Source organism: Rhagoletis zephyria, unplaced genomic scaffold (genome assembly GCF_001687245.7).
Source record: "Rhagoletis zephyria isolate East Lansing unplaced genomic scaffold, Rhagoletis_zephyria_1.1 Rzeph_scaffold_01129, whole genome shotgun sequence".
NCBI lineage: Eukaryota > Metazoa > Arthropoda > Insecta > Diptera > Tephritidae > Rhagoletis > Rhagoletis zephyria.
Genome location: NW_016158213.1, coordinates 59,663 through 85,953, shown reverse-complemented (window position 1 = coordinate 85,953; position 26,291 = coordinate 59,663). Strand labels below are relative to the sequence as shown.

The 26,291-nt window shown below is 38.5% G+C and overlaps 3 protein-coding genes across 9 annotated transcripts in view; 2 read left to right on the top strand and 1 right to left on the bottom strand.

The window, feature by feature from the left end:
* The first annotated feature begins 541 nt into the window (after positions 1-541).
* On the top strand, positions 542-5,036 carry LOC108362870 (uncharacterized). The gene is made up of 4 exons (XM_017616022.1): positions 542-1,594; positions 1,661-1,789; positions 1,853-1,978; positions 4,750-5,036. Exons 1-4 carry the CDS (start codon positions 1,519-1,521, stop codon positions 4,971-4,973), a joined length of 555 nt encoding a protein of 184 aa, XP_017471511.1. The 5' UTR covers positions 542-1,518; the 3' UTR covers positions 4,974-5,036.
* On the bottom strand, positions 5,000-8,166 carry fand (Pre-mRNA-splicing factor SYF1 fand). The gene is made up of 5 exons (XM_017616021.1): positions 8,009-8,166; positions 7,200-7,897; positions 6,548-7,135; positions 5,736-6,480; positions 5,000-5,669 (listed from the first exon to the last, which is right to left on the bottom strand). Exons 1-5 carry the CDS (start codon positions 8,051-8,053, stop codon positions 5,124-5,126), a joined length of 2,622 nt encoding a protein of 873 aa, XP_017471510.1. The 5' UTR covers positions 8,054-8,166; the 3' UTR covers positions 5,000-5,123.
* A 1,461-nt stretch (positions 8,167-9,627) lies between these two features.
* ckn (CRK like proto-oncogene, adaptor protein) overlaps positions 9,628-26,291 on the top strand; it is a 66,378-nt gene continuing 49,714 nt past the window's right edge. For 3 of the 7 annotated variants that reach the window (XM_017616020.1, XM_017616019.1, XM_017616018.1), the window contains exon 1: positions 10,427-10,819. The gene's annotated coding sequence lies outside the window, so the exon portion shown is untranslated. Of the gene's footprint in view, positions 9,846-10,426; positions 10,820-17,779; positions 18,319-26,229; positions 26,251-26,291 lie in introns of those variants that run through there. The other 4 variants (XM_017616014.1, XM_017616015.1, XM_017616016.1 and 1 more) reach the window with 4 other exon arrangements.

Sequence of the window (26,291 nt, the reverse complement as noted above, 5' to 3'; positions counted from 1 at the left end):
TGAAGTGGCTGTCAGTAATCCCACTAGCACACCTAGGCGCCCTTAACATTTTGGGCACATTGTGATACCATACGGGATGTTAGAACACTCCTAGTTGAGCCCAAGAACGTTCGTCTTGTGTCACAAAATGCGGGACATTCGTATAGTGGGTGCTGTAAAGTTTCTGGCTTCATCGCTGCAGCTTCTGCAGAAGTTGTGGTAGGGAACGACTTGCCTCTCCGTGTGCCGTCTATTGGCTACATGGGCTGTTAGTGGAGCCCATGATTGTGGCTAAGTCCCCCTGCTCAGCATGAGGAGATCTTTCGACCGCTTCTCGTTTCATTTTGGCCACATAAGTTTTGTATTGATGCAAGTTGTGAGACTATCGCACCTGTAACTTGCTTTTTTAAGAGGTAGAATGAGCTTGCAGGTAGCGAGCGGCATGCTTTAACCCTTGTGGGACTTTCATTGCCTGATATGAAAATCGTACTGCTCAGCCATCTCGTTCAGAGATCTACGGCAGCACGCTACTGTTCTTGAACTACATGTGACCGAGTTAAGCGCTTTAAGTGCCGTCTGACTGTTCGAGTAGGTAAATTTATTCTTACATAAGTATGACTTCTCCTGTTCGTAAGTGTTCAATCGCCTAGTTTATGACAGCGACTTCAGTTTGAAAGACACTGCAGTGGTTGGGTAAGCGAAAGAATATTTCCAGCCCCGGCCGGGCAGAGAAGAGCTCAATCCACCCTTACCGTCTAGCTTGAGCCATCGGTGTAGAGGTGCAGTCATCCCTTTTCATCAGCAGCACCTCCTGACCAGATTGTTTTCTCTGGACTGGAAACCCTATACCTCTTTGTAAAGTTCAGACTTGGTGAACGCTAATCCGCGTGCGGCATATTTCCTTTCTTTAAGATTGCGGTGTGGCCATCCTGTGTGTCTCTCCAGCCTGGTAGTTCCCTTAGCCTCTAGGCGGCGCGCCCCGCTGATTATTTTCCAACAAATTCGATTGGCAGAATATTGAGTAAGACGCGCATTACCTCCGCTAGAGCTCTGCGTAGAACCCCGCAACATGCAGAGCACTTAACATCAGTAATATACTCGTATGTACATACATGCATAGGTACATATACATAAATATACATAATATTTTCGAGAATACATATATGTATGTATATGTTTGTAAAGCGCATCAATAACCGGCACACATTGACCATGAAAGTCAGCCAGCAACAGAGGCGGCTCCTAGTCAAGAAATCCCCAAACAGTAAACATAAAAAAAAGTAAACATGAGCAAAAAAAGGTCCACCAACTGCTGGTGCAACATCAGCACGCTTTTGATAAGATAAAAATCAATCATGAATCGATCGACAATGAGACAATTATCGTATGGCATATCAACAATTAGCAATTCTTCAAGAAGGCCATGAGAACTATGCACACAGCGGCGGTAGGAGAGCAAGAGGAGTCTTGAATGTCACCCGGCCATTAGCTAGCAATTACACAATTAGTTATTAGTACTCCATAGGCTGATCGAGTGTAATGTCGCCGCGCATAGTGCTAGCATTTTGGTATGCCTTTTTCGCTTGCGTGTGTCACGCTGATGTACAAGTTGAGTGTAAGCTTATTCTAGTTAGCATTAGCGCTCAGCTTAGACTAAGCTCCACTCACATATCATTCACAGATCCATATTGTTTTCGCTTCACATGGATTGGTCCATATCAAGATAAGCGCCATATTGCCGGTTTGACGTGTGAACATTTACGCGAAGATTTCAAAAATGTGCCATGTAGGCGACCATTAGTGGCTACGGGTGGGTAATAACTTAGAAGAATGTGTTGTTACTTTTTTAAACAGAAAACGATTTCAAATTTAGATAATGATGCTATACCAGATACGGTGGACTTGTGGCATACTAACATTAAAAACCCAAATGCATTTGGTTGTCCAATGGTTCCGGGCGAGACGTGTGTTAAGTACACGTATATCTATAATAAAGGAGGTTGGTGTTGTATATACATAAATTTTGAATTTGCATTTCATTTATTTTCATGCATACATATGTATATAAAACTCACTCGGATGAATCAAACGATGGCCCTGTTTCAAGTGGAATGAAATGTGCTTCCGAGCAGATTTAGCTGCGCTAACTTCTTCAGCTAATTATTTCATATGCAGGTTGAGAATTTCAAGCATATCACAGCCGTATGAAATAAAAAGCTAGAGCCGCAAATCGCTCAGGCGTCAGATGTTGTAGACCTTAGGGTTCACCAGTCATTTATTTAGCAAATAAGCTCAGCGAAGAAAGAGTGTGTTAGTTAGTTAATTCGTGGGTGTAACAGAACAAGAGACACCGCCACCTGAAAGATTTGTGTGTGTCTCTTAAAGTGAGAGTCCCTAATCCAGTGTGGCAAAGATACCTTCGGCTTCTCTAACAAATCCTAAAAGGGCCTTGGTGGGCGCATTCTTTATAATAAAGAGTTCAACCATTTGAAGCTTTTAAGTGGATCAACCTTTCTCCGGATAACTTCAGAGAATATGCTCTGAAGTTTCGTCACCTTCAAGGCAGAGCCGGCATTCTGACTCTGTGATCACACCCGAGACAGGTGCGCAGAAAGTAGCCTGATGTCATTTCTATATTCGAAAATGATATAATTTCTGTTGAAAACGTAACCGAAGCGCCTGGCCTGTCTAAGGCCTCCCACCGCTCCCCAGTACTTATTTAATGCGTTCAGAGTGTACCCACTCAGTAATTATGGCGACCAAAGAGGACCAATTGAGACCACAGAATGGTTCGAGCCCCAATAAGGCAGTGTGTGCCAAAATTTGTAGCGTGCCAAAGCAGTATCCAACCAGCTTGGATTTCATAGTCCTGATTGAAAGGGCCCGGATGGCTGCTCTGAAAAGATAACTAGAAGCGCCCTTCAAACACTTTTCACGGTTTACTTGCCCATGGAAATTGCAAGTTTGGTGCTGGTCCAAAAATATCTGTACCTGCCCCGTCTGTGTACTAGTGTACTTTAACACTTTAGATGACTTGACGTATCAAACACTAGGTTGCAGATTTAATATCCTTTGCGGAGTATCTTTTGGTAGATCAGCTGAATGACCTCTGACGTTTAAGGAAATATTAAGGCGGCTATCCTTAAACAGATTGCTTTCATTTCATAGAAAATGCCATCAAGGGCCTAAGCCGGTTGCAAAGAAGTCTTAGACAGGTTGCCTACGACCTATCTTTCTCAGACGCTGCCACAACGAGGGATACGATTGCTATGGCGTCACTGTACACTTTACAGAAGCCATGTTTATGCTTAGTGTCTTCATAACCTAAGAATGGCGAATTATCGGATGATAAGACTCTACTTTGTTGAACGGTTTCCCCAAAAGTTTCAGTTGTGTAAGCGCTCACTAAGGCTTCAACATGTCAGAAGTGGAGAAAAAGCCCACGTCAGGTATGATGAGAGAGGTCATTGGCAAATTAAGGACCTTGATGAGGTAATATACTCCCGTCAGCATCGATATGCTTATTCTGTATAGAGAGGCTTTTGTTGTTGTAGCAACAGTTCTCAACCCCCGGGGTTTCTGGGAGGACGATGTTGTCTTTTCGGGTGTTGCGGCTCGTTCTGGCCGCAGCGCTGTATGGGCTGTTCAGCACCGCTTTGTATTTTGTGTCGAACGGATGTTCTCCGTACGGCTCGATGTTTGGCTTCCAGTTGTGCAGGTGTCATCTCACGTTTAGTGGGGGTAGATTGTTTCGAAGCAGAGCGTAGTTCGGCTGGTTTCCACGATGACATACCACGCGGAATTGCTTTGACAACATGGGGTTGAGTTTTTAACCGCCAGCATCTTGTAGGTTGCGAGCAGGGTATCTTTTAGGATCCACGAATGCTGCTAGCTAGCGGCTTGAGGACTTCGTTCCTGTTTCGAAGCTAGTTGCAGGTGGCTGAGGCGCGGAGAGGGAGAACAGACTATAAAGCGTCACTCCGTGGCGGTAGATTTCGCGGCAAAGATTTTGAGGTTCCTTGCAGATAGTCGTTTAACTTATCGTTAGCGTTACGAAATTTGACGGATGATTGACGTCCACACAGATAGCTGGTTATCCACCGTTTCGTCCGCGCTGGAAGCGACAAGTCCAGGATGTATTGGCAGAGGGTCGCGTGGCTCACTGCGTCGAGTGCCTTCAACTGCGATTAGTACCGTCTTATCACAACGTCTACGTTGGTTCATACCTTCGCTAATCTCTGTGGTGTTGGCGTTCCATGTTGTGATGGTGCTGTGCATTTTCCGGAATCCATGTTGGTATTCGGCTAGCTTGAGGTGCTTCGTCAGGCTGGGGAGTAGTAGTCCTTCAATGGATTTCGCCACGGAGGATAGGAGGATTTTGTCTTCCCGTTGGCTGCCTGAATTTTATAGCTGGTGAAATACCCTGACGAAGGATACGGGATAAATTGCCGGCATGATCAACCGCAAGAACATCGCTGTTAACCGTATCTTATTCACAACAGCGCTGAAATTACAAGACCTCAAAAACACTTTCGACTTTTTCCGCTTACCCCTCGGCCTGGACTGAGACTAACGGACATAAGACTATGGGTTGTTGTTGTTGTTGTTGTAGCGGCTACAGACTATGGTCTACTAGGGCTGTATTTAATGCAAATATTAAACCAAATTTAAATATCATACCACACAACTAGTATCCTCATTTCAAATTCTATTTATCTATTTACCCTCCATAATTCTACATCTCGATTTTACCTAATAAAATTCCCGCAGTTCAAAACATCACCTATATGTGCGCTAAAGTGAATGCTACCAGCGGTTGTTATCGCCAAAAATATATATCCGGCTTAGAGGTAGAAGTTTGCGTTTGCGATTCACAGTTGGGTACGATGCCGTGCAATGACGCGCCGATCACGATACAAAAGTTTTTGAAAACTTGCCTTTTAACTCTATTATTAACCATTTTTGCCAGAGGTTTGGCTGCTGTGACACCATAGTTAATAAGTAAACAATAATTGCTGTTTTGGGCTTAAATACATTAATTTAAAAAATAATTATACAGTAGGTATATGCGTATCTAACTTGGTTATTCTTAGTAATGTTTTTATCTAGCATACAACTTTTCATGTGCTGCTAAATCGCTTCACTTAATCTACATCCTGCTCATCTTCATCTGTGGCTTTTTTCAAACTGCCAAACACCTTTGCCGGTATAGCCTGCTGCTCGATGCGTAATCTTTTTGCGGCTATAACATTTTCTTCATTCCCACCGTTTGTTGCGCCACCACCAGCATCAGCCTCGTCATCGTCTTCCTCATCTTCATCGCTCTCGCCAATATCAATTTCATCCGGATTGACCACCTTATCCTTTGCATTGCCTCCTTGTGTTTCGCCACGCACAAACATAATGTTTCCACTGGTTTGTGGTTTGAGTGTTTGTTGTTGTCGCGCTTGTTGCTCTGCTGCTGCCTTGGCTTCAAGCAAACGCATCGCATCACTACCGCCATCTGTTGCACTGCTTGCGCTCGTCTGATTAAGAAATTGTGCAGCCATCATATTCACTTGCGTATTGTAAGTGGCTTGCACTGAACGTTTGATGCGCAACATTTCACGCATTGTATCTTCATTACCATGACGCACCTCGAATTCTTTCCAAGTTTGCCAGAAATCAGCGGTTATGCGTGGATCACATACCTGTGTGAAAAGTAAAAGATATTTAAAATTGTATACATTAGGGAAAAGCTTTACAATAATACGCACCTGCGAACAATGCGCGTAAATAGCTCGCGCCCGATCGATTTCGCCAAGCTTAGTTTCCATCTCTGCAAACCGCACACACATAGGCCGCATGTTCTCTTCGGGCAATGCCTCAATAGCCTTCTCATAGATTTCACGTGTACGCGGTAGGCCATAGATTTCTGCTGCCTTCTTAATGAAAATGTTGTACATATCAAACATCTCCTCTGGCTTGACGGCACTAGTGGCGCGATCGTAAACGGCCATAGCATGGCGCGCTAAACCGTGCTCCTCTTCTAATTTCGCATACAGTAAGTAAAAGTACTTAGCATGATCGGGTGGACAGTTTTCCAAGCATTGTTCGAAAAGATCGCGTGCACGCTCCAACTTTGTGCCGCCATAACGTTTGAGAAATTTCGTCAAATATGCATTCCAAATATCGTATACGTTTGGCCACTTGAAAAGCGCAATACCCTTTTCATAGGCGCGAAAAGCTTCTTCAAAATAGTTGTGCTCTTCCAAAAAGAGACCATAGTTGATGATAATTTGAGGAGTGCAAATTTTCAAATCAATAATACGATCGTAGACAGCTTTGCAGGTTTTGAATGTGCCAAAGGATTCCTCTAAATCGGCGTACATAGACCACACTTTTAAAGAGCGATATAGCCGCATTTGCACTGTCTCGGTGTCGTCATGGTAGGCAACTTTTCGTTTTGGCATGGCAGTAGCTTTTTGCATTAGCCGTAAAGCACCCTCGAAGTTCTCCTGTCTTTGAAGAGATGAAAAAACATTTGGTAAACATAAAACTTGTAATCGAATAGTGTATTCGAATAAACCTTATCTCCATTTCAGCCCATTCACACCAAACTGCTGCCAAATCTTCTACTTTTACATACTCCACCTCAGTGCCGCGTTCAAAAACAACACGCGCATCCTCCACTTGATCATTCGATTCATAAAATTTCGCGAATTCTACCCACAAAGTATGCAATTTTCCAGCTGCTAATTTTGGTTGCACAGTTTGCACAGCTTCGGTGTAGGTATTAATAATCTCATGTGGCTTGCCTTCGTATAACTTCACGCGTTTGTGCCATTCATGCACATTGTGTGGATTCTGACGCAGCAACACGCTATTCAATAGCAATAAACGGCGCTCCATAAGATATTCAAAACGCGCCAATCGTAATTCTACATCAATGTCATCTTCCTCGGTTGCATGTGGATCATTTGCCACCATTTCCATGCGTTTATTTAATGACACCTCTTCAAATTGGGCATACTCATCGAAAACCTGCGTAAAATCACGTACTGTTGTAACAGTCTGTATTGCCTCTTCATAAACATCACGTGCGCGATCAAACAAACCCGATCGCACGTAGTAATCTGCCAAGGAGTTCCAAAGGTGACCCAGCTGATCGGTGTACCTAAAATAAACAAAAGATCGTGCTCTAATTTGGAACAAAGTATTTTTACTAGTGATGCACTTACCTCCTGAGCCCACTGCGTATTATAGCGTCCACATTCAACGAATGCACCTTATCAGGGTTTTTCGAAATCAAATCGCACAGTTCATTCCATAATTGATGATTTGATTTGCCATGTTTCGATACGAAATGCTCGTTGTCCACTACCGATGCCAGTTGTTGTGCTGCTTCATCTAACCGCCCCGCTTCAGTTAAATATTCAATATATTCTTCCGCATCATCTGGGCACAACTTCAAATAACGTCTGTAAACGCGTAGGGCGGTTTCCGGTATATCGAAACGTCGTACAAATTTCAAGTACAGCGGCCAAATGCGATGATGCTGAGTAATGGGCAATGCACGCAAAGCGCGATCAAACACGTGCCTGGTACGCGTAATGCGACATTGTGCCGTCATAAATACTCCATAATCCATCCAAATACGTGGCATTTTATGCATAAAAACTAGTGCTCTCTCAAAGGTATTATTTACTTCATCATACATGGGATCGTTGAGTGGGCGACCACGCACTTGCTTGCGACGTGTACGTAAATAATTATACCAGATTTTGTAGCTACCGGGTAACTCCTTGAGTGCGCGCTCAAATACAATGTTCACTCCGCAATTGGGCGCTTTGGATTTATGTTCAATATAGCGTAGCCAATGTTTTACAGAGTATGCATTGCGCAAAATTTCCTCCTCGTAGGGTACATCTTCCTCTGGCTGTAATGTAATGAACGTACATGGAATTAGGGGGAAGGGGAAAGTGCAGCTCACAACTGTGGCAAGTGAAAAAAAAATCAAGGTGCTAAAAATTTAGGCACATTTACTTACAAACTCGATATCAACCGCAATTAATGGCTTGTCAATTAGAGTCATATTTGTGGCAACAACTATTTTAATTGCTCCCGCACTATAGAGAAAACTATACACAAAAAACGTAGCAAGCGGACGCAAAATTGAAAAGAATACGTTCCCAATTCCAGCAAAACCAGCTGTTCGAAAAGATTGTCAAAATGATGTAGTGTTGTAAAATTCAAAAAACGTGAAACATTTAAACTGCACCCTGTTGAAAGAAAAAAGAACAGAATGTGTCAAGTGAAAAATTTCAAAGATGTAATGAAAGAGTTTGCTAATGTATATCGCTAAAGGTGCTGTTAATCGTGGCCATGGAAGCGCTTTTTCGAGGCATTACGCTGTCAAAATGCGAAATCGAATGTCTGCTTTCCCGTGTAAACAGCCAGAAAGTCCTTTTTGAGATTTGCTGAAATCACTTTTGGAAATAAAAATTGCAAGGTGGAACTGCATCTGAAATTACGGAAATCGCTATGGAAAATAATTTAAACTTGTTCGTGCTGCACTAGCAATGTTCATTTTTGCTCCAAGTGCTGTCCACCAAATCGAGTGTTTCCGTGTGAATATCTACGTTCTTTGCCAAAAATTAAACAATCAAAAAGTGTAAAAAAATTGGAGTTGCTTATTTGCCAATTTTTTCTTGTTTCTTCAATCATCGAAGCAACTCTGCAGAAGACGTAAAGTTGCCAAATCTTTTAAAATGTAATCAAAAAGCAACTCTGTATGCTTTGTTGGATATAGCGAAGGCAAACAATCGATGAATGCTTCTGTCGATAGTGTTTCGATGTTACATAAAAATTAAACATATCAACTTCATTAAAAGCAGTTGTTTTTGAATGCAAAAAAGTTAATAAACAGCACTCATAGTGTTAAAATTAATTGTCTCCCCACGTCGGCTTCTGTGGAAGTGATGCTATCATCATACCACTCCGGTATCTAGTAAATAGTAAACAGTTTCACAGTTGCGTTAATTTCTTCTATTTACATATTTTCACAAACTTGGAATAACATAATACAGCCATACCTAAGTGCCTTTTTGAAATTCTTTTTATTGATATCAATTCATTCATTTGCGGCCTTTTACGCAAACAGTTGGCGAATCAAATGAGCTAACATTGCCTTAACTTTAGTTGAGTAGGAAGCACATGAAATTAGCAAGTAATTATCGTTCCTACGACAGTCGGGTCTACGTAACCGGAGAATGACCCAGATTTTTATCTGGCCAAGGACTGTCACTTCAGCAACACTCACCAAAAATTCTTTGGGGTATATGTATGCTGTTACAACAACAGCAACAAATAGAAGTAAGTATCGGTGGCATTGGCAGTCATGCGATTATTGATAGAAAACAGGCAATTTTTACAGGTAGCTACCAAGTCCTAACACCTTCGGGCTTAGCTCTTAACTATAAATCAAATTTTTTGTTAAATAACATAAAATGGGACTTTGAACGAAAATCAACATAAAATAAAATACATTATCGCTATGCAAACCTATCGATTGCCACACTACACAATCGATGGTTGTTGATAACGGAGAACCATCGAAAGTATCGATAGTACCATCGATTGTTTGCCAACTCTAGTTGGATAGTTTTCTGTAGATTTTTGACGTGTGCGGTTGAAGTTTTCATTGTAGTCGATAAGCAAATAGAAAAGCCAGTGATATATTAACAAATATAAGTAAAGTAAATTTAATAAATGATAAACAAAAACATATATGCATTGTGCACTCATACATTAAAATCAAAGAAAGATTGAGTTCACGGCAAATGTGAAAGACGATACAAAGGACGAAGACTGAAAGATTCGCGTATGTATGTATATATGTACATGTTTATTCATTTGTCTCAAAATTCAGTCGGCAAATTATGGTGGAAAATGCTCAAGTTAAAATATGTATAATATATGTAGTAGAAACGATCTAAATTACATGTTATAAACATAAAGTTTAAAAGAAATGCAGCCAAATCAAGTTTCAGGTAGTTGACATTGCCATTATGTACATGTGCGCTGCCGTCGCCGCTGACGCGTACATTACAATTTAAAATGATTCTAGTTGATTTGCCCTTTTCGCTGTCTATTTTAAGGTTTAATTTTATTATATGCAAATGAATATTTAGTTAAACTAAATTAATATAAATTAATAATTCATAATCACACATTTCTGACAGCCAATTAGCGCTGTTTGTATGACGCGGCAGAAGATGGACTTTCTCTGAGCAGCGCAGTCGCTTTGTGTGCATTCTTTGTTACTTTCCATTTATGTTGGCTTGGACGCGTGTTTGCTTTATTACTTTTCAAACTATTAATAGAGATAACCAGTTTGCTGCATTTCTTATTTTTTATTTAATTTAATACTTATAAGTCTATAAATGTTTGCTCATGCTATTAGTAGATTCAATTTTATGGACATACAAATAGGGAATAGTGGGTGTAATGTTAATTCATGAAGTGCATGAATGTGCCATAGCTTGAATTTTCGGTACATTTAGTGGCAAATGTGCATATATGTAAATACATAAACTTAACTAAATAAGAACATTTTCCAAACCTTATTTGGTTTTCGATGTTTTATTTTGTACGGTGCAGAAAAAATGTGAATTTGCGTGAAAGCAACTTGGTTTAAACTTAAAAAAACCGAATACGCTGGCGTCCATTAAACTAAACAAAAAAGTTTAAGTGCTTCAAAAAAAAAAATTCCCCAATTCGTGTTGTTGAGTTGGTTTGTGCAGAACGGCGCTTTAAAAGGACGAGAAATAAAACAAAACACTTAAGACAAGGACTAAAGGTTAGTATGTATATCATACATTGTCAATCGCCTTATTAAATTAAAATCCAAATTTAATCAAAAGTAATTTTTAGAATCTAGGATATTTTTTTAAAAAACAATAATTTATTTATTATGAATTTAATTAAATATAAGATAAACCTGAGCTGAAATCGTAACATCCGTTCACGGATCGAAAACGATACGAAAGAAAATTACGTGATACGTGAGGCAGTATAAGCTGAATGGGCCAAAGAGTACATTCACGTATGTCATAATCCGAAAAATGTGCTTCCACGTGACGAGTAGTACGATATCGTATGTGACGATTCGAGCCCAGTTATTTGCTTTATCGTCACATGCCCCCCCAGAATATAATTCGGTAGGCCATTGTAAGCCCAAGGCGAGCTCTCAAATGTGCTCCTCTGCATTCCTTCTGGGTGGGCCGAAATTAATGTTTTTCACATGCGCATGTTGCTTAAGGGTCACAATTTTGTTATTATTTATCACATGTGCACGTTGCCAAAGGATTAAACTTGCCAAAAGTAGGGGGGGCCTCCGCCCCTCTTCTCAGGCAACAGAAATGAGAATTATATTTAGTAACGGTTATAGTCCCTAAGAGCGGCCGGATTCCGCCTACGCAAAAATAACTTTTTCAAGGTCTCCGAAGCATGGGAGCTCCACATTTATGAACAAGAAATGTTATATACCCTTGGCGGCCCCCTTCTTTGGCAAAACGGAAAGGCACAAGTCATTGCCTTGCATGTACTCAAAACAAGCGAAAACGCAAGTAAAAGTTGTGATTTTTCCCCCGGGGCCTAGGAAGTCGCAAGTTACATTTTTGCAGTTCATGCCCTCTCTAAAATGGGGTGTGTGAGGTTTCACTCCCCCCTGCAACAACACGATCGGTTTGTTTGTTGACCACTAACAAGAGCTAGTCTATAAAAACATTTGGTGTACTTATCCTGAAATGTAACTTCAATATTTTAATAGATAAGCATTTAATTTAAAATAATCATTAAAAATAATGCAAAATAAAAAAATAATGTAGTAATTTACTTAACTGCTTAAACAGTTCTAAAGAAATTTTGAAACAGAGTGTCATTTGATGTCAATATTGCATATCCTTTTAAATAGATTAAGAAAATGATGTACTATTTAAAAAAGAAATGCTATAATATAGGTACCTAACTGGTTAAAAAATTTTAACATATTTTGAAACTGGTGGCAACTCTCTTCAAAAATATTTTCGTTTGATAGCAATATTGCATATCCTTATTCAGTAGATTTTGATGGTTATTAAATAAAAGCATCGGGCCGCATGCATAAAAACCAAGCAATTGCTTTTTCTTAAAATTTCATACCTTTCACTTAAATATGTTTGAACAAGTAGAGTTCTGAAATTTTAAGGAAAAGCATTGCTTGGTTTTTATCATTTTTTGTCTGCATCCCCGGAAAAAGCAAAATCAAAACAAAGTGTAGCCAAAAACATGTCTATTCCATGTTTGAATAATTTTTGTACACAATTATTTTATTTTATTATTTTCATTAATTTTAATCTTACTCAACTTACATACATACATACATACATAGTGCATACTTCTTATTTTAAGCACGATCGTTCCTTATCAAATTTTCTTTAATGTTCATAAAAGTTTCATCGGTGGTTCGTTGTTGTTTTTGCTCTTTTGTACCTACCACACTTGCATTTAGTCCCATTCCTTCGTCTCAGCTTTTATGCTGCCATAAAGCATATAAATCAATAAGAAGCAATGTAGTGTATTCGCCGTTGAGATTTCTATGTGTGGGATTTGTTGTGTAGGCGATGCATGCATAGATTAATATTCTCTTTCCTATTCTGGAAATTGTTGTTGTTGTTGTTGTAGCCTCTTGCTATATATATGTAGGTATGTAGAAACTAGCTGCCATCCTTTCTTCTTTTTATCCTTCCTACCATACACATTTCCAGCTTATGCTCTTCGGTTAGTTTGTTGTCCTTAAATTAATTCTCTTCAATTATAATAGCTCTCTTCCTCTCGCTCTTGCCTCTCTGGACTTCAGTTTGATTTTTCCCAATTAGCTGTGCGACAGCACTCAATCTATCTAGCGAATGGCGCCTATACTCTTAGTTCGCACCCGCATTAAACCGTCTCGGTCCTTTATTGAGATGTTTAAAAGGAATTTTTTTGTTTGGTTACCTCTCAAGTGTTGTGAGTTCAGTTAAAACTGATTATTTTGAATACCATTGGCAGAGGTATCGTTTTTTTGGGATTTGCTTCTGTTTTGTTTCATAAATACAAATTAGTATCAATTATAAATTTATTAAAGTGTGAATAGATTTTATATGTATGTATATTTAGAACGCTCAAAAATCTGCGTATTGCAGTATACTTATTATTTAAATCTACAAGGTTGTTAGCTGTGTGGAGAAATGTAACCTTTGTAATAAACATGTAAATCTACTTAAATCAGTCTAGACATTTTTCCTTTGGTGTTGCAGATAATAGAAAATTCATTTTGATGTGAAGGTAGATCTAGCGATGTGTGAAGAATTAGTTATATGTTCAAGTACTCATGCTAACAATTCGAAGAAGTCTTATTAAAGGAAATGTTAAGGCTCAAAGTGCTAATGTAAATAAAAAAAAAATAAAAAAAAAATGTACAAGAGGAGAAAATATTTTGGCTAGTCTAAAACAATTTTTTTTTTACTATATAATCAACGATTTACATACATTGCCGCCGAGAGAAAATTCGGGTCGATCGAGTACTAAATATGTATATGCCTCATTCCCAATAAAAAGTTGTTAATAAAACGCTTTTAATAATTTTATGTTCGAAGTACATNATATGTTCAAGTACTCATGCTAACAATTCGAAGAAGTCTTATTAAAGGAAATGTTAAGGCTCAAAGTGCTAATGTAAATAAAAAAAAAATAAATAAAAAATGTACAAGAGGAGAAAATATTTTGGCTAGTCTAAAACAATTTTTTTTTTACTATATAATCAACGATTTACATACAGGGCCGCCGAGAGAAAATTCGGGTCGAGTACTAAATATGTATATGCCTCATTCCCAATAAAAAGTTGTTAATAAAACGCTTTTAATAATTTTATGTTCGAAGTACATATTTAAATTCCCGAAATTCCCACTCTCGACTGGCCTGTATAGCTTTATGTGCGCAGCATGAGACTGTCGTAATATTTTCCCCCATAACTTTGTAACTGTCTCCTTAAAAAATCGAAAATCCAAAAAAAAAACTACGTCTTAAAATCTTAAATTCTTCATTCGATATTTTCCTTGCCAATACCCCCTTAGAGTGCAACGCCGTAAATTTATGGCTGTATGTTCTAGGATTAGATTTCAATTCCTTTTTTCAACAACCCATTCTAATGCTGTCACTTGTTCTTTTTTATAATTTTATCCAAACCTCTCTTTTTATTCTCCCCTCTATATAGAATTTTTTTCATTCAATGTTTTCCCTATTTCTCTAGTCTCTCAGTTTTACGCTTCCTAAACAGGAGAGCCTACTCCAGCCAACACGACAAGCTCATGCCTTTCCCACCACGTAAAACGAGTTGCCACTTTAGCGTCGTTGTTCAGCAACGATACTGGTTTTTATACATGCACGCATACATGTTGTATGTTTATACTTATTCATTTGTTGTTGTTNATTCCCACTCTCGACTGGCCTGTATAGCTTTATGTGCGCAGCATGAGACTGTCGTAATATTTTCCCCCATAACTTTGTAACTGTCTCCTTAAAAAATCGAAAATCCAAAAAAAAACTACGTCTTAAAATCTTAAATTCTTCATTCGATATTTTCCTTGCCAATACCCCCTTAGAGTGCAACGCCGTAAATTTATGGCTATATGTTCTAAGATTAGATTTCAATTCCTTTTTTCAACAACCCATTCTAATGCTGTCACTTGTTCTTTTTTACAATTTTATCCAAACCTCTCTTTTTATTCTCCCCTCTATATAGAATTTTTTTCATTCAATGTTTTCCCTATTTCTCTAGTCTCTCAGTTTTACGCTTCCTAAACAGGAGAGCCTACTCCAGCCAACACGACAAGCTCATGCCTTTCCCACCACGTAAACGTAAAACGAGTTGCCACTATAGTNTAATTTTATCCAAACCTCTCTTTTTATTCTCCCCTCTATATAGAATTTTTTTCATTCAATGTTTTCCCTATTTCTCTAGTCTCTCAGTTTTACGCTTCCTAAACAGGAGAGCCTACTCCAGCCAACACGACAAGCTCATGCCTTTCCCACCACGTAAAACGAGTTGCCACTTTAGCGTCGTTGTTCAGCAACGATACTGGTTTTTATACATGCACGCATACATGTTGTATGTTTATACTTATTCATTTGTTGTTGTTGCAAGAAACTTGTTGTCCTCAACATTTTACTGACTAAAGTTGGAATTTACGAGCGCAAACACACTCTGTGGCACAGTGCTTTCTGTGTGTTGCAATTGGTAATGGAAAAAATTTAGTAGAAAAATGCTAAACAGAATAGAAACTCAGAAGCAAAAAGAAGTGGATTAAACGCTGCTTGGCTCTTTCTTTCAATCTCCCTTGGGCGCAATATCTACATTTGTCTTCCCGACATACTTGAGGTANCCCATTCTAATGCTGTCACTTGTTCTTTTTTATAATTTTATCCAAACCTCTCTTTTTATTCTCCCCTCTATATAGAATTTTTTTCATTCAATGTTTTCCCTATTTCTCTAGTCTCTCAGTTTTACGCTTCCTAAACAGGAGAGCCTACTCCAGCCAACACGACAAGCTCATGCCTTTCCCACCACGTAAAACGAGTTGCCACTTTAGCGTCGTTGTTCAGCAACGATACTGGTTTTTATACATGCACGCATACATGTTGTATGTTTATACTTATTCATTTGTTGTTGTTGCAAGAAACTTGTTGTCCTCAACATTTTACTGACTAAAGTTGGAATTTACGAGCGCAAACACACTCTGTGGCACAGTGCTTTCTGTGTGTTGCAATTGGTAATGGAAAAAATTTAGTAGAAAAATGCTAAACAGAATAGAAACTCAGAAGCAAAAAGAAGTGGATTAAACGCTGCTTGGCTCTTTCTTTCAATCTCCATTGGGCGCAATATCTACATTTGTCTTCCCGACATACTTGAGGTATTTTTTTTTTGGCACTGGCTTCTTTATTTGTTGATTTTGTGATTTTTTCTTACTAACTTTGTTTCAAAGGCTAGAAGGTAAATGCTGCCCTGGATGTCAAGGAGACCTTTGTTCAGAGCTTTCAACAGAATACGTTCTCATGATCGAAAGCAGGACACTTGATAAAGAAATGTTGAAATGAGTCCGCGATGATTTTAAGTCCTACCGTATGGGTTTCTAATAATAATGCCCGGTTATTACCGCGAGTTGGCGAGGACTTTGCATTTCGGAGCGCTTGCTGAGCCGTCTAAAGTCCCATCTGTTCAGAAGTAGTATCCAGGTTATCATTGGAGCACTAGCGCCCGCCCAGTTTTTAGAGAGGACCTCAGGGGTACTCTGCCTTGCCAATTCATCAGTCATGCAGTTTCTTCCACTGTACTGGTACCCAAATCACCTTGTTTTCAAAGTTATCTTGGGTGATCGAGAAATAGGTCAAGCATTCCCCCACCAGTTTCGGTCGTTCCATGAGGGATCCTATCAGATTAGATATTTACCTTTCTAATCGGTATTACATTGGTGCGTAGCAAGTCGACTGCCTCGGCAGCCTGAACTTGAGATTTAAAAATCAGAAAACACCTGCTCCAACTTTGTCGCCCAACTTCCACCCATTGATGAAGATATTGTTCCAGAGACTGCATCTCCCACTCACCCATTCACCCCTTAGAGGATAGAGAAGTATCCGTTCGGAACCAGCCTCGGTACTGATCCTTATTTTCAGTAGGAAGTCGAAGTTTCCAAAAATTGCCGAGTGCGGTTTCTATCATTCTTGAATACAAACCACCTTATCACATTCTCACTTAAACTAGTCATCTAAGTAATAGCCTCTCCGTTAAGTTCGACCCGGAAAAGTTCGTATCGTGGGTCACTCGAATGGGTGAGCTCGATGTGTCTTCGAGTTAGAATTGAATGGGGTTTAAATTCACTCGGAACTTAATTGCAGAATCTGCCTGAAAATTTCGACCCTTTTCAATTGAAACAGTACATACTGGCTACAAAGCCTGTAGAAATTTCCCCAGTTCTTATTCAAATGATACCACTGTATTCCAGTCATTGAAAGGCCCAACAAACACGCGCGCACANTAGTCATCTAAGTAATAGCCTCTCCGTTAAGTTCGACCCGGAAAAGTTCGATGTGTCTTCGAGTTAGAATTGAATGGGGTTTAAATTCACTCGGAACTTAATTGCAGAACCTGCCTGAAAATTTCGACCCTTTTCAATTGAAACAGTACATACTGGCTACAAAGCCTGTAGAAATTTCCCCAGTTCTTATTCAAATGATATCACTGTATTCCAGTCATTGAAAGGCCCAACAAACACGCACGCACGCACACAAATGATCCACGATGCCGGTTACTCGTGCAATCATTGCTACCCAGTAGGTGGCAGGTAGTAGATACACAAAATCAACTCCAAACTTGTAGTATAGGCGGCCGCCAACGAATTTTCTTGCTAGCTGCTCCTGCAAGTGAACATGTAGGCAGCTGTTAGCGGAGAGTAAAATCAAAAACTGGCTTGCTCACTGGCTTGCTCACTGCCTTTCTGCTCTTAAAATTTAGCGTTCTCTTTTGTTGGGGATAGAGGGCGGGGGTGGCGCTGAAAGCTCCTGGGCGCATGTGAGGCATATGGAAAAGCAAAAAAAAAAAAAATAATTTATATGCTGAGTGCATTTGTCAGCTGCTTGACTCTTTTCGTGTTGTCTTTTTTTCCTTTATTCGAATCCTACTCCCAAGCTTTGGGATACCTACGCCATGCACGAACGATTGAATTCAGTTTCAGTTCAACGGAGTGCACTCGCACAATTCGGTTCGAATTGCGGTTTATGCAGCGTGAAAATTTAACGCGAAAATTCACCAAGAATATGTATTTAGATGGATACCCACACGGTGTGCACTGAATGACTGACTGTAGGACTAACTTGCTGGCTAACTGCCGCACTGACAAGAATTTTTCGGACAAAAAATGTGTAGTGATGTGGTAGAAAATTGTACTACTATGTGCTTAGAAGTGTGGTGATGGTAAAGCTGAGAAAAACGCGTAGAAAGAAACAAATTATTACTTACACACGTCCAAGATTGTACGCTGCTGCTTATGTATTGAAGGAAAGTTTCTTTGAAAAATCAATGCAAATCAAATTGCGTTTATTAAATTGTGAATGCGTTAAAGGAAACGGAAATTTACTTAAGTGAAGTTAAAAAGTGTAGCAAAATGAAGAATGCAGAATAAGAAAGTTGAGAGAAATACAATTTGATACAAAAGTACGCAACTTTGGGAAGAAAATCGGATATAAACATTTTAAAAGTGGCCATAAAAATCAAAATTAAAAATGGTAATGTTGGAAAAATGTTGTATACCATTTAAGGCATATTCAATACATAAGTATTCATAGTTATACATATGTAAATACTACTTGTGCAACTGTATGTATTTGTGGCCTGTGTCGGTATGCGTAATTGGCGTAACTATACGCAAAAGCGCTTCGGCGGCATGCCTAAATCGTGCGGCTACTACGCTCGTACTCGTAATATTTCCTGCAGCTACGACGGCAGAAGAAGGAACTGCTCGAGTATGGGCAAATATACGTCATACATAAGTGCATACATATTTATATACATATACAAAATGTAGGAAAGGGTAGGGGACAGGCGCGTGGCGCGCACTATAGTTGGAACTTAACCACACCGCAAGTAAAATGTGCCAAAACCCATGCAACGGTGGGTGGGTGAAGGGAGAATGGGACCATGCTGAAGATGGGCTTTAAAGGAGCGAAGAAGCAACGAAAGATGGGGCTGCAGCTATGAAAAACTGTTACCGGTGCGCACTATGGGCAGCATTGTTTGGATGTTGAGGATGGAGGCCATGGAGTTGTTGCCAGTGTTAGTGGCTAAGTGCTGGCTTTGCTGATGGCAATGTGGGCTAGCCAAGCCCGCTGCGTGTCATGAACTCTAGATATATATGTATGTATATAAAAGTGCACTTAGATGTAAGGACGGTAGTGCATACAACAGATAGCCATCGACTCCGAAGACGTTGTGCTTCATTGGAGACACGCATTCTGTGCGTTGATTGTTGGCTGGATATTTGCTTTAAGTTAAATATACAAATATGCATACATATATATATTTATGTCTTACAGTAGTTTAAGGCCTATACTATACATCAGTTGGAACAATGGAATGGTCGCTTGACGCAGTGCGGCACGCAATACACTATGATGTATGTAGTTGTAGAAATGTATATACATATCGATGTTCAGGGGGCCTGTTAGGATTTTGCCAACCTGCAGCATTCCATATAAATTTTTGTTGTTATTATTTTTATGTTTCTTGTTAGCTTTTGTTTCATAGGTCTATCTTTTTCTTTATTATTATTTTCCCGAACTTTTTTTTTCTTCTGTTAGACTCTTGGTACTTAAACGGGCTGCATCTTCCGCAAATCTTCTAGTGCTGCCGCTGCGGCTGATACGAAGAAGACATGCGTGCTTGACAGCTTCTGTTCTTAGCAAAGTTTTGTTTGTGGTCTTTGTTTTTGCTATGTGCTGTCATTGTCACTTTGCATAATGCATATCTACATACATTCATCATGATTCTCCTGTTGGCTGTGCAGGCATCCTCTTCGGTCAGCTACTTCTGAACTACTTCGGTGGAAAGAGTAGAGAACTGGAAAAGATACATATTAATATTACAATGGAATTCTATGTGAATTATGGATACTAAAAATTGCCTGCCGAAAACAGCAACAGTTAACTGTTTTATTATTTACTCTTTCTAAAAACTTTTATTTTAAATTTTAAATATTTACATACTCGATTGCCCCTCACCCGCTTCGTTAAGTGTAAGGAATTTCTGTGTACTACATTAGGCGTAATTTATTTCAATAAAACTCAAAATGCTTAAACTACTGGGGATATGTTTTCAATTAACTTATTCCTTGAATTCAAGCCAAACTTAAGCTTTTAAACAGGTGGCAACGCGCCTTTTCAAAACTCCTTCGATTGTAATAATTCATTCAAATTATTAAATAATTTGAATTAACATTTTTAAATAGGTGGGAAGGTTTTCTTAAGCCTCTTTCGTCTGACACCCATATTGTGATACATGAATTTGATTATTTAAACAGGTGGCAACCCTGCTGCATGTTGCTTAGAAATAAATCCTTTCCACGAACATTTTGATTGATGCCGATATGTGTTATAATTATTCATTTATCTTATTAAATAATTTAATTTGAATAAATTTTAAAAGAGGTGGCAACCCTTTTCAAAACACCGCAGAAATTTCGACATGTTCAAATTAAAGGTGTCTGAACACTCTTGCGTTTGACACTTTAACTAGTGTATAATTTAATAAAATTCTACTTTTAAAACAGGTGGCAACCCTTTTCAAAATATTTCCAAAGTAAAATCTTGTTAAACCTTTTTCGTCTGACGCCCATACTCCATTCATCTAATTCCCCTAATTCAAGTAAATTTTTTCTTTAAAAAAAGGTGGCAATCCTCCTACATGTACATAGTTTAAAGATAAAGCTTCTTCAAAACCGTTTCGATTGATACCCATTATTGCTATAATTCATTTAAATTAATTGAATTTAATTTTTAAGCAGTTGGCAACCCTTGTCAAACACCACAATAATATACTAAAGCTTCAAACTAAATATCTCATAACAATATTTCGATTCAACCCCATATTTTTAAATTTCATATAGCTTGCGAATATGTAATTAATTTACATTTGACTTTTCAAACAGGTGGCAATCCCTTTCGAAATGTTTTCAAATTTCAACCTTTTTAAGCCTCTTTTGTAATCCAAATTTCAAATAAATTCAAGTCGAATTTGATTTTTTTTAAACAGGTGGCAGCTCTCCTCCATAAGTACGGAATTAATTTTATATACATAGTATATGTACATATATACATATTTTCATCCAAGTTCCAGTACTCTACCAAAACTACTTACTAGGGCTATTCGCGATTCGGTGCATAAGAGCTGACAAATTTATGCAATTGCAGAAATATGCCATGGATTGTGAGCGACCTTTATTAAACTGTCATGGTAAAGCTTTTGCAAAACAATTTTTGTGCATCAGCTTTGGTTTTGTTTATGAATGCAATGCATAGCATTTTTATGCTATGGATTTTCGGTATTGCAAATTTGCCAAGCCATGACAAATGCAAATGCGTGTATTTTGTTTGTGCATTGCAAATTATTTGCAATACAAATTTGCAATGCAATGATGCTAGGCCATTTGCACCGGATCGCGAATAGCCCTACTGAGATATGCAGTATGAAAAATTATAGGATAAAAGGCTATTTGGATGTTTTATAGACGATAGATACACTTCATGCATTCCATCCGAGGTGCCATCATCAACTCGGATCACTACCTTTGTTGCAGCTAAGGCGATCCGTTCAATGAATAACGTGCCTCAGATAGCGCAGTGAAAGTTCGACGTCAAAAATTTGCCGAGAAATTTCGTTGTGGACCCTTAATCCTGCTTAGCAAGAAGCTTCTCCTCGACGAAGGTACGGAAGTTGTGGTTGGTTACTATCAACCTCGCATTAGCAACCGGTATGACCGCTGCTGCATTGAAATCCGCAACATACCAAGCAAAGGTAGACATATTTCCAAGAGCAAGAAAGACTTTGTCTTTGAAATTATTGAAATCTGATAACAGAAATCCAATGTACACTAGAGAAACGAAGGGAATAGTTTTCAAAGCGATGCGGCAACTCAATGTGAAGAGAAGAGGCTTACGTGCCTCCTTTCGAATAAGACGAGGGGAGATAAGCCATAATGCAGCTTAAAACCACAAAGTCTCTAGAGCCCACAGACTATCGACTGAGCTGGTCAAAGCCGGCTACAAGGAGCTGGTGAGGCACAGGCACCAGCTGTTAAGTTCAAATTGGTATTGATGAATACATGCCCGAAGATTGGGATCTCATTCTATAAGAAGGAAAGTAAAAATCTTAGTAAATAACAAAACCTCGAGTTCTAAGTATGCAAACCTTATTCCCTCACTGTGTTAGTTCCCACGCTCGCTCGAATTGATCACTTTTCAGCTTTCTTTATCTGCGAAACCATCTGCTTTTGATCTTTTATTTATCCCCTGCGACTACGAATTGCTTGCCCACACTTGGTCTACAACCACCAATGGAACATTCGCTTGATCGAAGTGGTCAATATAATTCTTGCCTCTTTGCTTATCCATTAACTCGTTCACACTATCGCCTTTTTTAATAGTCCCTTACATTCGCCATTTACCCAGCAAGAAAAGCTAAAAAATAAACCTTTCAGTCCGTCCGCTTTACGGCTCCCTTGTATTGTTTCTACGAAATGACGTGTTGCACAGTTGGCTTGCAGTAACTGCCAGTTCAATTTCAACGACACTAAAAGCAAACCCCAAAGCTTAAGCCAACACGCCAGTCCGTACACAGCCTGCCTGCCCATCTTTTTCATTAAAAAACAACATCTTCGGTGTATGTAACGGGATGTGTGTTTGTGTGCCTGTTAATGTCTCAAGAGTATGCGCTCTATACTCCTACAGCAGTTGGTCATGTTGGCAAGTTTTGGTTTTTTGATCATGACAGTTGGCTGACACTCGCAACACATTCAGTTAGGCAGGCGGCAGGCAGGCAGCCTGTGTAAGCCAATTCAGACACGGGCATACAGGAAACTTGGCTAGGCCATAACATAAAATGCAGAACGCGGCGCATCATTTAAGGCAAGTTCGGCCAACCAGTCCGCCAGCAACTAAGTACATACATACGCATGCACATTTGTACTTAAGTACGTATGTATGCAGCTAGCCGCCAGTTAGCTCCAGCAGTGCCTTTGTTGGCACAGGAAAGGCAATGTTTGATGTATTTCCACTTAGCCGTGCGGTCCAAAGCTGTGATCGGTAAGCAGCGCGCTGTTGGAGATCCGCCAAATGCCAAATGCGCGCTGACGCTTAAGAAACTCTGAAGACTCAAGTAAAGAAACTGGTTTATCGCTGGCCATTCGGTGTTGCCGCTTGATGGTTTGTGCTTGAAAATGTTGTCATTCGTTTTTTATTTTCGTCTCTTTTGTTGCTTATTTTTCATTGTTTGTTTTGTCTTGGCCATATCGCTCACTGCGCCTAGCTTGTTTTGCTGTAAATTATAATTTTTCTTTACAGCGTTGTTTTGTATGCTAGACGATCTTCCAACACAGCAACACCAGTTTAATCATCGCCTGACTTTACCTTTAAGCGACTTGTTGCTTTACCTTACCTGTATCTTCATGCATACATAGTTATGTATGTATGTATGTACACACAGAACGGTCGTTCTTGTCACCGTTTTTATTATTACAATATTGTATATTATTATAGTTATTGTTTGTTGTATGTTTATGTCTGTTTTTGTCCGTATAATGTCAATCTACTACAAATTTGGTTATGGCTGGGCGTGTCGCATTGACATTTAACCATTGCATTTTTGCATTTCTTTACCATTTTTGTATCGAAACCCGAATTTGTGCGTGGAGGTATCACTTGTCAATCAGCTGAATACATAGTTGAATTGTGTGTTTGGATAAATTTTTTCGTCTCCAAGTTCGTGCATCCTGTTGCACGTTTGCTTATATTTTGCATTTTTATTCCATTTTGGTTTGACACTTTAGAATTTCTTGCTTTGAATTTATGCATGTTCGATTTCCTTATTCGGTCTAATTATATTGTCGCTTTTGTGCTTGGGTAATAATTGTCTACAGTGTAATTTATGCATTTGTTAAAAACGATTTTCGATTACTTTTGTTGCAACAACATGTTGAACGCAATGTTTTAAGGTTGTTGAACTTTGTGCACTGATTGTTGCTTATATGTAAATATATACATGCATACATACATACATATGTACATATGTATATGTACGTATTAGTACAAAGTTAGCACAGTTACAGATCTTTTTATTTAGTGTTTTCCAGAGACTTGATTTCTTTCCATAGCCCACTGTTGAGGTACTGTTATGCCATACTTTTTCGGTAATTCGATTCCACTGCGAGTAGCGTCGGACCTCTTCTTCCCTATCAGGGTCTTGGGGCATTGAGGTTGTCGATTAGGTCACCTTTCCAGTTAGCTTTAACTAAAACCAAATAAATCATTGTTTCAAACTTTATAAAAAATTTAAGAAAATTCAACAAATTTTCATCACATTTTCAACTTTTTACTGTGAGTCTTCGGGTATGCAATTTGATAGCCCATACAATTTTAGTCTAATGAAGTGCAAGTTTCAACCGGCTAAAAAATCGCGTTAATTTTTTAGATTTTTTTTTTTTAGACTGCTTTTGCGTTTTTTTGTATCAGTATCAAACTGTTACTTATATGGCTTTAGTTAAAGCTTGGACAATATTTCTATAGAAAAATTACAAAAATAATTTAACTCGAAAAACATTACGAATATAAAAAAAAAAAATCAGCACGTGGTTATTTGTTTGAGTCACTGTGTTTATGTAATACTTTTTGAGTATAGATCGTTTAATACGTCCTTCACGCTAGCAGACCCACTTTTACAAAGCTGCTAAAAATTGCTCAGGAATTAGGTGCTATTTAGGGTCACAAAAACTATTTTAGATGCTCGCTTAGTTTCCGAGAAAATTGCAAAAATTTCGTCGTACACCGGTAAATATTATTCTGGAATTATGTGCTATTTAGGTGTTTTTCAGGGCCACCAAAAATTAATTTCTGGTCAGCTGGTATGTTGTTAGACTGGCTGACCCACTTTTCAAATCTTAGTCGAACACTGAAAAATATTATTGGGGAATTAGGTGCTATTTATTTTTTTTTTTCAGGACCACCAAAATCAATTTCGGTGCTCACCCAGCTTCCGAAAAATTCGCAAAAACCTGTTTTGAGTCAGCTGGCATGTTGTCAAGATACACTGAGACCACACATTGGACCCAGTCCCACAAAGATTGTTGTGGGTTCAATCAAAAAAATTTAAATCTTGATTTTCTATTTTTTCTGCATAATTTTAAATTAGAATTTATACGACCGTTGTTATAATAAAAAAATGTATAAAAAATAAATGTTATACTTAAATTGTGAGAACTTGCTAAAATGTCGCTCAAATATTCTTTTGTCCATAATTGTACTCGTGTATGTATGTTTTCTAGCTTATTTCGCAACTTCAGTTGCTTATTGTCAATTTCTTTCAATAATAAAATTTAAAACACTTAAAGCAATTTCTTTTTCAATTTACTCCACTTATGTTTTGGGCTTTAAGGGGCTATGATACTCCAAAGTAGAGCGCAAATAATTTAATCTAATTTTTTACTTTTTCAAGCAAATACACAATCATTGTCTCAAACGCATTTGTAGTACATACATACACACTTACTACATATTTATGTACTTTTGTATGTGCATATAAGAATCTTCAGAATATGTATGCATGTATGTGGATTACACGAGGGTCATCTCAAAAATGATTTATTATTCATATACCTACGGTATTGAGACCCTTTGAAGCTAATTTTATTCAAACTAAGCGCTCTTTGAATTCTTTAGAATATCTATCATTTAAGAAAAGTGATTCGAATTTTTCGACTTTGCACAACCATATTATCCAGATTTGGCCCTCAGTAAGTTCTACCCAGCCAGTTGTCACAGGCTCGAAGAACAACTCAGTTGCAAAAAATCTGGAAACAATAGCGACATGGAAACTGTTGAGAGATATTTTTTGTTTCAAGGACTATAGCATAGACTGTTTTATGGTTCTTAAACTCCATCGAAAATATTGCTACATTTAGTCGATTCCCTTAAACGAGAAGGAGAACGAAAAATTACACTGAAGATTGCACAATGCTGAAATCGATTCGTCCCCAAACCGAAATTGACAAGGGATTACGTGAATTCGTTCCAAAATACTTCAGATGCCCCTTTAATTTGAATATCAGAATACTAGAAGTTACAAGCACATATAAATTTAAGTAAAGATTGCAACGCTTTCTAGACTTCTTCCAGTTCATGTAAGAGCTACATATTTTGCTATCTCAACTCTGGACCACCCTTGTATATAGTATCTATGCATACTTACATACGTACATTTGTATGCCCTATATACATATGTAACTATAGTACATTTGTAAGCGTGAACATAGTAAGCAACAATTGTTGATTTCAAAGAAAATGCATAATAATTCAATTGAAGTTAGTTGATTTGTAGTTGGAAAGGGAGAAGGCAACTAGGCCGATTGTCAGTGCGCTTGCAGCCAGGCAATGAGAATAATGTTAACAGCGGGAGTGAGTATATATGTACTTACGTGTAGAACAAAATAGAATTA

Bases quoted from the DNA above. Each gene is read 5' to 3' on its own strand.
- LOC108362870 (XM_017616022.1), top strand. From the start codon at position 1,519: ATGTCGCCGCGCATAGTGCTAGCATTTTGGTATGCCTTTTTCGCTTGC. The intron at 1,595-1,660 runs GTAAGCTTATTC...TATCATTCACAG, and splicing joins CGCTGATGTACAAGTTGAGT to ATCCATATTGTTTTCGCTTC. The intron at 1,790-1,852 runs GTGGGTAATAAC...TTTCAAATTTAG, and splicing joins GCGACCATTAGTGGCTACGG to ATAATGATGCTATACCAGAT.
- fand (XM_017616021.1), bottom strand. From the start codon at position 8,053: ATGACTCTAATTGACAAGCCATTAATTGCGGTTGATATCGAGTTT. The intron at 6,481-6,547 runs GTTTATTCGAAT...ATCTCTTCAAAG, and splicing joins TGGGCTGAAATGGAGATAAG to ACAGGAGAACTTCGAGGGTG. The intron at 5,670-5,735 runs GTGCGTATTATT...CTTTTCACACAG, and splicing joins TTTACGCGCATTGTTCGCAG to GTATGTGATCCACGCATAAC.